This window comes from Arvicola amphibius, chromosome 6 (assembly GCF_903992535.2).
Source record: "Arvicola amphibius chromosome 6, mArvAmp1.2, whole genome shotgun sequence".
In the NCBI taxonomy this organism is placed as follows: domain Eukaryota; kingdom Metazoa; phylum Chordata; class Mammalia; order Rodentia; family Cricetidae; genus Arvicola; species Arvicola amphibius.
Genome location: NC_052052.2, coordinates 34,706,804 through 34,720,217, shown reverse-complemented (window position 1 = coordinate 34,720,217; position 13,414 = coordinate 34,706,804). Strand labels below are relative to the sequence as shown.

Genomic DNA, 13,414 nt, shown 5'->3' with positions numbered 1-13,414 from the left:
AAACATGCAGACAGAGCAGTCACATCTAAAAAGAATACATAAATAAAAAAAAAAAAAGAATTTGATATCAATTCCAAAACTAAAAAAATTATTCTCAAGATTATTTGGGAGCACATGCCTGTAATTTAAATAAGTACATAAATTAGGACAAGAGGCTAGATTTAGACCAAGTATATTCCAAAGTTTAGGACAAGAGGTTAGATTTTGACCAAGTATATTCCAAATTTTAAAAAGATTTTCAGGGGCTGGAGAAATGGCTCAGAGGTTAAGAGCACTGGCTGCTCTTCCAGAGGTCCTGAGTTCAATTCCCAGCAACCACATGGTGGCTCACAATCATCTGTACTGACATCTGGTGCCCTCTTCTGGTATGTGGGCATACATCAAGGCAGAATGTTGTATATATAATAAATAAATAAATCTTTAAAAAAAAGATTTTCAATAGAACTCAGAAGCCATAGGATCTGTAGGACAAAGAGCAGGCTATTTACTGTCTGGGGGTTCATATTTATTAAGACTACTAGTCAAACACATCAGCCAGGAAAGCGGCAGCAGGACTTGGCATGACCAGCCCCTGACTGGTCTAACAGTGCCAAACTGTGGCACAGGCACGCCCTCATTCACTTGGTCCACCAGGCGCTGATAATTCATACCATATATTTTGAGAATTCCTTTCCTGGGAAACACTGTCTACCCCCTCCCCCTAACAACCAACCAAATTCCACTAATGTTCGCCCTAGGAACCAAGGAGTGTATCTGGCTTACTTACAGGGCACAGAGGACGGGTTGCTGGCAGGAGCGTGGGTCCTCAGCCAGCATGGATGATTGCTTCCCAGCAGCTAAGATGGAGCCTTCTTCATTCACTCTTTCCCAGTCTAGACTCTAGGGCCTCCCCAGACCATGATTAAAGAAGAATAATTGCCTAACAAATGATTGGGAGTGGCTGGAATCCCAGATGAGGGTCCAGTGACTGTCCCCATCTCCCTCCTTAAAGAGAAGGTCACCAGTCCCAAGCCCTACCTACTGTAAGCTTATCTAACAGAGATGGTGGCTTTCTTGCTTGGAGAACAGTGTTCTACAGTGACCTTCCCTTACGATGAAGGAGGGAGCATTCTCCACAACCAACAGCTTATTTCAGCTCAAGGGGCAGTTATTCCCAATCTTTCCACCTCAACTGCTCCATCCCTGCTAGTTCTTCCTCACCAGTCTGATTTAATCTCTTACCTCCCCCTCTACAGGCAAACTTTTAGAAACAATCAGTCTGCCTCACTTATCCCCCCACTCCGACCTGCCTCCACTCCTCAGGAGCGGCTCTGCACAAGGCCTCGGCCTGCGTGCTTCTAATTCCAATGGACAAGTTTCCTTTCTTTTCTTAACAAAGCTAACCATTCTTTCCTTTCAACTATGCTGCCCTAACCACTCTCCCACTGCTGCACTTCTCTGGAATCTCATGCTCAGCCCAAAGAGTGTTTCCACCTCTGCCTAAATCGCCTAAATGCCCTAAAAAGTCAGTGTTCCTCAGGGCTCACGACTTAAGCCCAAACTTCTTCCAGCTGTAGATTCACCCTGATAATCCAACACACTTTGAGACATCAAGTATCTCTTTGCCAAAGATCACTTAATCTATTCCTTTTTTAAAATTTTACTTTTTATTTTATGTGCATTGGTGTTTTGCCTATGTGTATGTCTGTGTGAGGGTATCATATCCCCTGGAACCAGAATTACAGTCTTGATCCACCATGTGGGTGTTGGGAATTGAACGCAAGTCCTCTGAAAAGCAGCCAGTACTCTTAACGGCTGAACCATCTCTCCAGCACCCCCATGCATCCCATCCTCCTAGGCTACTCACACATGTGCAACAATCTCTAAAAGTAAATACATACAGGCTCTTCAAAATTCACCATGCCCAAGGCTGAAGTCTTCATCTCTAGGGCCACATTAAGGCTTTTGTGAGGTCTAGACAATTTTACCTTTTGAGCCTCTTTTTTCATTTTAAAAAAGGAAAGAAAATTATATCCAAGAGAATGTGTGTATGTGTGTGTTCTGTGTGTAAGGTGTGTTAGAAATAAAGACAAATTTATTAAAGAAGATTAGGACAGGTCTGAAATAGAAAAGCTGAGAAAATATCTCCATGCCTGCACTTTTAAAAGGAATTAAAAGTCAGCCTGGGCTATACAGTGAGAGTCTGCTCTAGTCAGTCGATGGAATAAAGGCCACCACTGCTTCAGGTTATTATCAGAGGGACTGCCACAAAACATAATACCTGCATCTACTACCAGCAGGAAAACACCAGGAGCTCAAGGACCACAGAAGACCCGATAGAGCACAGCCTCTAAAAAAGGTGAGGAAACTTCACCATAACTCAGGGTAATCCTGAAACTATGGCACACCTTGAAATTAAACATTATCAGAAGCTAATTTCCCTTATGGAATCCGGTCTGCTGTGAGAAACTGCTGAGACCTTCAAAACAGATTTGCCCTCCCCGAACAGTGTTGCTGCCTTGCAGAGGAAGTGAGGCTTATCTAGCTAAGCTTTTGTGGTGAGGTGGTGATGAAGGCTTTTTGAGACAGAATCTCACTACGTGTTCAAGGCCAGGCTAGCCTTGAACTTGCAGAGATCCACCTGCCTCTGCCTCTGAGTACAGGGACTAAGGGAGTATGTCAACCACTGGGTGGTTTTTGTTTTGTTTTTTGAGACAGAGTTTCTCTGTGGAGCTTTATAGCATATCCTGGAACTTGCTTTGTAGACCAGGCTAGTACTGGAATTAAAGGCGTGGGTGGCTTTTTTGAAAACAGCAATTTGTATGCTATCCCTGTCAAATGTATAACAATTATGCCATGAGAGATCTAGTAGCACACATACATGGAAAGAAACAGTCAAATAAAAACATATGCGTAACAATTTAAAAAAAAGCCAGGTGTGGTAGGCACACCTTTAATCCTACCACTCAGAAGGCAAAGGCATCTGAATTCAGTTTCAACATGGTCTATATAGAATGTTCCAGACCAGCCAAGCCAAGGCTTCTGTGAGATCTTGTCCAAAAGAGGGGGAGAGAGAGAGAGAGAGGGAGAGAGAGAGAGAGAGAGAGAGAGAGAGAGAGAGAGAGAGAGAGAGAAAAAAAGCCAGGTGGTGGTGACCTATGTCTTTAATCCCAGTATTTAGGAGTCAGAGGCAGGCAGATCTCTATGAGTTCAAGGTCAGCCTGATTTACAGAGCAAGTTCCAGGACAGTCAAGACTACACAAAGAAACCCTGTCTTGAAAAAACCAAAAGAAGAAAGTTGTACAAGATAATGTAAGACCCTGGCATGGTGAGAAGTTGATTACTACAGGAAGCAATGAAAGCTATGGAACTCTAGTAGTTTCTAAGCCATGAAAAAAACCAAGTTTATTAGCACACACTTATAATCCAGCATCCAGGAAGTAGAGGAAGGAGGATTAAAAGTTTATGGCTGGCACTAGATCACTCGCTGTTCTTCCAGAGGACCAGGGTTCAATTCCCAGCACCCACATTAGGCAGGTCACAAATGTCTGTAAACTACCATTCCAGGGGATCTGACACCCTCTTCTGGCCTCTACAGGCATACATGCAGGTAAAATACCCATACATATATATAACTGAATAAAAAGGTTTTTTGTTTTGTTTTTCGAGATAGGGTTTTTCTATGAAACAGTCCTGGCTATCCTGGAACTCACTCTGTACACCAGACTGGCCTAGAACTCACAGAGATCCACCTACCTCTGCTTCTCATGTGCTGGGATTAAAGGCATGTATCACCACTGCCCAGATTAATAAAAGTTTTGACATATTTCAAGGCCACCCTGGGACTACATGAAACAACTATCTCAAAAAAAAAAAAGAAAGAAAGAAAGGAAGGCAGGAAGGAAGGAAGGAAGGAAGGAAGGAAGAGAGGGAGGGAGGGAGGGAGGGAGGAAGGAAGAAACCCAAACAAAAAGCCACACACAGTATCTGAACAGTGCTGCAACCTTCCTTCTTGACTCATTTATTTAGGAATCTAAGCCACTTTTTAGCTGGTACCCACAGAGTTATAAACAAGGAAAGATTCAAGCAAACCTCCCAGCAGATCACATAGAAGCTAGGGGCAAGATGATGGCTCTGCTGTGAAGAAATCCAAGGCACACACACACACACACACACACACACACACACACACACACAGAACCAGGCCGGTTGTACTTATGACTTACATGTTGACTGCTATCCAAACAGGGTGGTCGGTTGATTAACTGAGTCAAAGGTTTCCGAAAAGGAGACAGGAAACACTGGGTCTCATTGCTGGACTTCTGTTTCTTAGGAGTCTAGGAGAGAAATGGGAAAGGGACCTTGCAACACCCAGACAACCCCAGAGACCACCCTACTGGTGATCAGCCCTTTAGTGCTTAGAGCCAGGAATGGTGCTGAGAATCTGTTGTCCCAGGTACTTGAGAGGTTGAGGCAAGCTAGCAATATTGCTCAGTTGTTGAGTTTCTGTCTAACAAATATAAAAGCCAGTATTAGGGGACACCGCAAAAAATGCCAGCAAGATACGGTGGCAAACACCTGTAATCCCAGCATTTGGGAAATGGATGCAGGAGGATCAGGAGTTCAAGTCCATCCTTTGCTGGGCTACGTGAGACCCTGCCTCAACAAAAACAAAATTACTTATTGTCAGACACCACACTAAGCCTTTTTTAAATTCATTTATTTTTATTTTATGTGCATTGCTCTCTTGCCTGTGTGTGTCTGTGTGAGGATGCCGGAACCCTGGAACTGGAGCTACAGACAGTCTTGAGCTGCCATGTGGTTGCTGGGAACTGAACCTTGAGTCCCCTGGAAAAGCAGCCAGTGTTCTTAACCACTGAGCCATCTCTCCAGCCCTCACACTAAACTCTTAACATTAACATGTATTATCATATATGACTATCACATCATCCCTAAGATATTATGTTTACGGGCTGGAGAGATGGCTCGGTGGTTTAGAGCAGGTGCTGTCCTGCCAGAGGACCTGAGTTCAATTCCCAACACCCACATAGGAAGTCTGCAACTGCCTCTAACTCCAGCTCCAAGGGGATCTTACAATGTTGACCTACACAAGCACCCGAACACACACACATATACATAAATTAAAAATCATTAATTTGATCACACCTCTTCTACAGTCGGAAAGAAAAAAGTGGTAAATGTTCCTTTTCAACTTTCAGCTTTTACCAGTCTAGGATCTAAGAGAACGCTACCAACTACTTTTAGGCTGTGTCTTCCCCTCTCAATTAACCTACTCAAATGATCTTTCATGGCCATGCCCAAGCACTAACACAATCCGCAGAATTCCTCTCAGGTATACCCAGAGGATTATCTCCATCATGATCCTTGATCAAGTCAGGTTGATAATCAGTATTAGTCATTAACTAACCTACAGTGGACAATTTTTGGCCAATAAATCCTCAAAGAAAGAATGTGATCTGTCACTAATGGTACTGAACATTTTCAAGTGGTATGTTGGTCTGTGGACTAAGTCAGCAAAAACCATGTGCTTTATGTCATTCTTCAAGACAGAGATTCCCTGCCTCAGTGGCCAGAACACAGGCACCCATACAACAAACATTAAGTGATTCTGTAAATAAATAAATAAATATGTACTTAATCGATTGTAAATATATATGTATACCTCTTTAAGAAAATATTATGTTTAACAGACTCATCTACCAAGTCAGAAAACTGAAACTTGCGGGGTGGTGGGGGCGCATGCCTTTAATCCCAGCACTCGGGAGGCAGAGGCAGGTGGATCTCTGTGAATTCAAAGCCAGCCTGGTCTACAAGAGCTAGGTCCAGGATAGGCACCAAAGCTACTGAGAAACCTTGTTTCAAAAAAGAAAGAAAGGAAAGAAAGAAAGAAAGAAAGAAAGAAAGAAAGAAAGGAAAAGAAAATTAAGAAGAGAAGAGAAGAAAAGAAAAGAAGAAAAGAAAAGAAGAAAAGAAAAGAAGAAAAGAAAAGAAAAAGAAAACTGACTTTCTGAGCACAGTGGTACACACCTTTAATCCCAGCATGCTGGAGGATGAGGCACATGGATCTCTGTGAGTCTGAGACCAGGCTGGACTAGGAAGTTCAACACTGTCTCCAAACAAACCAACAAACAGAAAACAACCAGTACCTTTAGAAGTAACAGCCAAATACAGCTCCATTCATTACTCACCTGCAGAGGATGCTACCCGGAATTCAACTCTGAGAGTTTTGTAAAAGTTAAGAGGGAGCCATTGTTCCTCTCCCACAGTAGCAAAGCAGCAATGCTAATGAGCCCCAGGTAGCCGTTTACTCTGAAAGTCAAAGCAGGGAAAGCTCGCTTTTTAAAGTCACTGTGAGCTACATCACTGTGAGTTTGAGGCCAGGCTGAGCTTTATGAGAGACCCTGTTCCAAAAGGTGGGGGAGAGGGGAGTGTTTTGAAACAGCTGAGCAGTATGGACACTTGCCACCAAACCTGAAGACCTGAGTTCAATACCTAAACCCACACAGTGGAAGGAGAGAACTGACTCTCCCCTTAAATGTCAGAGCATATACACTCTCCCAAAACAAGTTTAAAAAAGAAGTTAACCCCAAGCCATCAGCACACTTGCACCAGCTCATCAAGCTGTCAGCGATGATGATTCCATAGGGCACATCTGAAGCAGTCGCCAGGCCCTCTTCTCTCCACGTGCCTTTACTCATACACTGGCCCTGACAAAAACAAGTGCCTTCTAGGACAGGAATGGTGGCCCACGCCATTAATCCCAGAACTCAGTAGGCAGTGGCAGGTGGATCTGAGTCCAAGGCCAGCCTAGTCAACACATAATGAGTTCAAGGTCAGCCAGAAAGCTACATAATAGAGAACTCCTGTCTCAAAGAGACAAAAAAAATTAAATTAAAAAAAAAAAAAGAAGTGCCAGTCAGGTATGGTGGCACAAGCCTTTAATCCTGCACTTGGGAAGCAGAAACAGGCAGATTTCTAAATTGAGAGGCTAGACTGGTTCTCGGAGCAAGCTCCAGGGGCAGCCAGGGCTACCAGAGAAACCCTATCTTGAAAACACAAAACAAAATTTAAAAAAAGTGCATCTAGTCCTTCCTTAAGGAATCCTTTCCTTACAAGCTCCCTCGTGGCAAAATCCCTTTTAAAAAGAAAGAAAGAAAGAAAGAAAGAAAGAAAGGAAGGAAGGAAGGAAGGAAGGAGAAAGAAAGAAAGAAAGAAAGAAAGAAAGAAAGAAAGAAAGGAAGGAAGGAAGGAAGGAAGGAGAAAGAAAGAAAGAAAGAAAGAAAGAGAAAGAAAGAAAGAAAGAAAGAAAGGAAAAGAAGAAAAGGTTTTGCGTACCCCAGTCTTGGGTAGATACACTATATACAGCATATAGTCTAGGGAAGCACAGAATATAGGTGTGCACCACCACTCCCACTTTTTGCAGTTCTGGGACCCAACATAACCTACCTATTCCTTGTTTTTAATATACTCCTCCCATGAAGAAAACAGAGGTTGTATTAGTTTCTAGAGAACCTACCTGAAGGACAATTTTATTAATCTTATTCAATGCCTGGTACATTGTAAGTTTCCACTGATAAGTGTTAGTGCATGCCTGTGACCACAGGCGGTCTGAGGAGGCAGACCACAGACCACAGTCTGGGCTACCTGGTGATACTGCCTCAAAGAGGGGGGGGAGGGGAAGGGAGGGGGAGGGAGGGAGAGAGGGAGGAGAAAAGGAAAAAGAAAAGAAAGGGGGAAAGGCTATTAAATGGACGAAAGACGAAAGATACTTTCTGAATATGACTTTGGACCACAGAACCCAACTCCAGACTCCTTTTCTGTCCAAATAGCCCTGTATCCCCATCTTCCATATTCCCTAGAACACTCACTACTGTCTCAGGCTGCCAGTCTTCATCATCAGATGATCTGCCGTCTGGTTTCCTCCTGGCCAGCTGGCTGGGGGCTAAGCTCCTCCTCTGTAAGGGAGAACAGAAAGTGAGTACCTGCAGAGATCCTGCAGCAAAGGCCCAGTTAAGTCTGCTTAAGGTCACACTTACCATCCTGGACCCAGAAGCATCAGATGTCAAGTACCCATCAGCTAAATCAAAAGGATTCAGCAACAGAGAGGGCAGGACCAGGGCATGCTTTTGAGGGGAGCTGCTATATCATTAAAAAGAAAGTCTAAAGAGTCGTCATGGGTGGAGACGCAATCGGGGGCTGGAACTTGGGTTCCAAACCGGGAACGTAGATCGCCAGTTACTCAAGGCTCAAGAAATCCAGAGGGCAAGTCCAGGCGGAGCTGGGTATAAATCTAGGATGGAAGAGAAGACCGATGAAGCTGCAGGTGAAAATGGAGTCGGAATACCGTCCCTCGCTGGGTTGCTTCCCTGAGAGTTATCACCAGCCAAGAGAAAAGTAGAGATTAAAGTGCGAAGGCGAGGCGCCTGAATCCTAAGAGGGGGATGGGAATTTACCAGAGCTGGATGAATGCCAAACTTCAATCTGAAAGAGGTCAAATAGGGACCCAGGAAAAGACTTGAGGGACGTTAAACAGAAACCCGGGAAGGGCCAGTAAAAGGTCCAGGTTGGGAGGAGGAGAATCTGAAAGGATGCTGAAGAGAGGCAAAGAACGTCTCCGGTGTCTTGGTGTCTTGCCCTTAACCTTCCACTTCCCGAAGCGCGCGTTAACAGCCTCCAGGCAGTGTCAATCGAACCTCCCGCCACTCTGCAGCCGCATTCCCCTATTGGCTGCGTTCAGCGATCCGATCGTGACGCTCGACATTCGGGCCTAGAGGAAGGGGCGGGCCTAGGGCTGAGGCTGCTAAGGGTCTTGGATTTCCGCCTAGAGTCCGACCTCTAGGGGGCGTGGTTTAGCCCGGGGGGGGGGGGGGGGGGGGGCGCGACTGGCAGGTGGGAGGGCTCCTGCTTACAGGTTTGTTAGCCTTGCTAGCTGCTGAATTTGGCTCACGCAGGTAAACCAAATGAATTGTTTGCGCCAGAGGAGTCGCTGCCCGAACTAGATTAGGAAAGGCGGCACATTTGTGAGAATTTGCTTCGGGCTCTTAGAGCCGTGAGTATCTTTCCTGTGCTAGACCTGGAGCAGAAAGAGGAGCTGGAGGTGGTCAAGGCCAGTGGCCTATCGAAAGATGAACGGAGGCGTTGGTGCTGGGCTGCCAATTGGTCTGAGATGTCTTGAAATTAGCCGCCTTTTTCTGGAACGGAGTTGTGATTTTTAAGTTAGACATAATCACCCATTCTCTCAAAACCAGTTTGCTTTTATCTATTAATATTATAGTACCTCCCCAACGGCGTTATTCTCAGACGTGAAATAAAGTGTGCAAAGTAACGGAGCCTGGTGGTGCATGCCTCTAATCCTAGCACTCACGAAGCAGAAGCTGGCGGATCTCTATGAGGCTAGACTGATCTACAGAGTGAGTTCCAGGACAGCGAGAGTTCTGTAAGAGACCCTGTCTCAAAAGAAAAAAAAGGTGGGGTACAAAGTATTTAACACAGTCCCACGCTCACTAATCTTGAAAGCATACCATGACAATGACATTTACCACTATTCACTTCAAAGAACCTTTTTAGCATAATCATTCATTTAATGGCCAGTTGTGGTTGTGCAAACCGGTAGGATTTGCTGAAGGAGGCAGAGGCAGGAGGATCACGAATAAGTTCGAGGCCAGCCTGAGGATCCCCATTAAAAAAAAATTCATTTAATGTCTTCAGTTATAAGGTAGATTTATTGTCCCCATTTTGTTTTGTTGTGTGGGTTTGTTTGTTGTGGGGGGTGCTTAGGACTGTAGCTCAGTCGTAGAACACTCACTTAGCAAGTATGAGGCCATACATAGACTCAATCCCTATCACTGCTAACATTTTTTGTTGATTTAGACAAGGTCTTGCTGTGTAGCTTGGTTAGCCTTAAACTTAAGATCATCGGTCACCAGCCTGCCTGGCAGGAATGAGGATACTGTAAAGAGATACCTGTGTCCTTCCTTTGGCTTTTAGACTGTAGAAACAATGAACACAAGAAATTTTAATTTCCCTAGGAATCTCTTGTTGGGAGCAGAAAAGGCTGTGAGCAGCTAAAAGAAGCAAAAACACATAATACATAAAAAGAAAATAAATTCATTGCCATGAAGATAACCCCCTGGTGTGGGATCACTCCCAGGAGAAGGCCCAATAATATGTAGTAACGATAGCAACATCTTTTTCACAGGGATATTTTGGAGGTTTGGGATTTGTTTGCTGTTGTTTTGGTTTGGGTTGAGTTTTGTTTTTGTTTTGAGATGTGTAGACATCTTACTGTGTAGCCTAGTCTGATCTAGAACTTACTGAGATCCTCCTGCCTCTGCCTCCCCTACTCTAGGATTATAGACCTTGGACATCATGCCCAGAGCTATGGAAGAGGCAGAGTAGAAAGACAGGAAAATTATGGAAACATGAAAAAGGAAAAGAGCCCCACATTCTGGAATCTGGTTGAATCTTCTCACCAAGATTCAAAAATATCCAGCTAGGGGGCTGGAGAGAGATTAAGAGCACTGGCTTTCCGGGTGATGATGGCACAGGCCTTTAATCCCAGCACTTGGGAGGCAGAGACAGGCAGAACTCTGTGAGTTCGAGGTCAGCCTGATCTACAGAGCAAGTTTCAGGACAGGTTCTAAAGCTACAGAGAAACTCTGTCTCAAAAAACAAAACAACAAAAGAGCACTGACTGCTTTTCCAGAGGACCACATTCAATTCCCAGCACCACATGGTGGCTCATAACCATCTGTAACTCCAGTTCTGTGGGATTCAATACCTTCTTTTGGTCTCCGTAGGCACTGGGAACATATGTGGCACATAGACATACATGCAGACAAAACAAACTTAAAATAATTGTTTTTAATTTTAAAAAGAAGCCAGGCTGTGGTGGCACATGCCTTTAATCCCAGCACTCAGGAGTGTTAGTTTCTGCTGCAGTCGCAGCCTGCCTCTGCCTCTGCTGCCAAAGCCGTTTCTTCATTCATTACCTTCACCAGGTACCTTTTCCACCATCAGCTGTGTGACATGTGCACTCCGTAAAGTGCCTCTCTTCTTCCTCTTGTCTGTCTGTCTGCCTGCCTGCCACTCTCATGTCCCCATGGCCTTTCTCTCTTTCATTCTCTGATCCAACGTTTCAGAGCCCCTCTGTTGCAGGTTTTTCTGAGTTCTACATCCAGAACATCAAGGCTGCTGGCTGAGATGATCCAGCCTCATGGAATACTCCAGTCAGGACTTGACCATATCCTAAATTTTCTTTGGATCCCCATAAGATTATCGGCATCCCCAAAGAGCAGGAAGTAGCCTAGAAAACTATGTCAACATTCCCCCCAAAAAATGTATTGTGGATGTTTATCTTTGTTTAGAGTGTTGGTTACAAGTTGTTATAGATAATGGTCAGGAATAAAGCTAAACAAAGGAAATTAGATTCCGGGTTCTTGTTTTGGAAAAAAAAAAAAAAGGAAATTCTGTGGGATAATGCTCTTGTACACTGCAAAGATTTGTCAGTTGTATTAGTTTAATAAAATGCTGATTGACTAGTACATAGAAGGCAGGAAGTATAGGCAGAGCAAACAGGCTAAGAGAATTCTGGGAAGAGGAAAGGCAGAGAGTCAGTCACCACCCAGACACAGAGGAAGCAAGATGAGAATGACTCACTGAGAAAAGGTACCAAGCCATGTGGCTAAACATAGATAAGAATTATGGGTCAATTTAAATTGTAAGAGCTAGTTAGTAATAAGCCTGAGCTAATAGGCCAAACGGTTTATAATTAACATAAGCCTCTGTATGTTTCTTTGGGACGAAATGGCTGTGGGCAGGTGGAAGAGACTCCTCCAGTTACACTCCTTCCAAACCTCTTTCACTAACTTTATTGCTCATGGTATATTTGCTTTGTAGTATACCTTGACTGGGCCCCACTTAAAGGAACCCCCACTTCACTTTTTTTATTTTTTTTTTATCCTTACAGGGAGGCAGAAGCAGGTAAATCTCTCAGATCGAGATTAGCCTCATCGACAGAGCGAGTTGCAGGACAATCAGGGCTACACAAAGAAACATTGGCTCGGAAAAACAAAAATAAACCCAAACAGCCGGGCGGCGGTGGCGCACGCCTTTAATCCCAGCACTCGGGAGGCAGAGGCAGGCGGATCTCTGTGAGTTCGAGACCAGCCTGGTCTACAAGAGCTAGTTCCAGGACAGGCTCCAAAGCTACAGAGAAACCCTGTCTCGAAAACCCCCCACAAAATAAATAAATAAATAAACCCAAACAAAAAGTGGAAAAGAACTCCAGCTAGCTTGTAGAGTTTGCTGCACACAAATGAGGACCTGATGTTAGATACCTAGCTCAGTGGTTAAGTGTGCTTCCTGCTGTTTGAGGAGACCTCAGTTCAGTTCTCATTGTGAACCTCAGGCTGACCTGGAATTGAAGAGTCTCTGCCTCCCATGCTGTGTAGGGCCCGGGTCTACCCTTGTTCCTGGGGTTCATCTTGAGGACAGTTTCTGGTCAGCTAACTAAGCATCCTGTTTGTTCCTGTGCTCCCTCTGCCCTGCCTGGTGATTAGCTGTAGGGCATTGTTGACTCCATCGTTGGTATGGTAATTTCCCACCTGCCCGGGCGGAAATCCTTGTGCTGCAGCGAGGTATGGTAATTTCCCACCTGCCTGGGCAGAAATCCTTGCACAGCAGCGAGGTATATAAGGAATTCCCCAAAGTTAAATAAACAGTATTCGGCTGATCTCCTTTCCAATGACCCATGTCTTTTTGTGTGTTCTTTCAATCTCCAGGCCCTTGCCCGACTCGCGTACGGTACAGTGACGCGCGAACTGTACCGAGGGGGTAACACAGAATCGGGTGTTACAATGCTGGGGTTAAAGGGGAACACCACTAGGTAAGAAAGGCTCTTATTAGGTGTGGGAGAATATGGACAGACAAAGGGCACACAGAAAAAGACCTCTTGCAAGCAGAGGGGAGAGGACTCTGTACAAAAGAGCCTGGTCTCTCCTTGAAGGTTAGGGGTTTTAAGGGTCTTTGGAGAGGTCTCCCCCAATTTCAGATTGGTCAGTTTTAACAAAGACAAGAAGGCAGATAGGATAGGTCTATAACTGGGGGGTAAACACATCCTGGTCTGGTCTTGAATTTGTTGAACTGATCCACAAGCTGGACTATCTACCGTCGGAGAAAAAGCCTGCCAGGCCTTTGTTTTAAGCTACCAGGTTTTTGTCTCAGGTCAGGAGGATGAAGAAACAATCAGCTATCTTGAAAATTCACCATCTTTATTATCTAGTCATGGTTCCCTCTCTCCCTGTCTGCCTGCCATGGAATCTATATTACTCCTAGTCCCTCACTGAAATTAAAGGTGGCTTTCACCCCAAGAAGAAACTGACCCTTCCTCTCCCAGCAGCCATCAGCTCTCAGT

The 13,414-nt window shown here is 44.6% G+C and overlaps 1 protein-coding gene across 1 annotated transcript in view; it reads right to left on the bottom strand.

Moving 5' to 3' along the window:
• The window catches only part of Rad54l (RAD54 like), a 24,463-nt gene extending 15,932 nt beyond the window's left edge, over positions 1 to 8,531 (bottom strand). The window contains exons 1-4 of the mRNA XM_038334940.1: positions 8,454 to 8,531; positions 8,037 to 8,290; positions 7,869 to 7,955; positions 4,206 to 4,316 (exon numbers count right to left, since the gene is read on the bottom strand). Of these exons, the coding sequence (XP_038190868.1) occupies positions 4,206 to 4,316; positions 7,869 to 7,955; positions 8,037 to 8,039 (201 nt within the window). The 5' untranslated portion in view covers positions 8,040 to 8,290; positions 8,454 to 8,531. The remainder of the gene's footprint in view (positions 1 to 4,205; positions 4,317 to 7,868; positions 7,956 to 8,036; positions 8,291 to 8,453) is intronic.
• Positions 8,532 to 13,414: the final 4,883 nt, after the last annotated feature.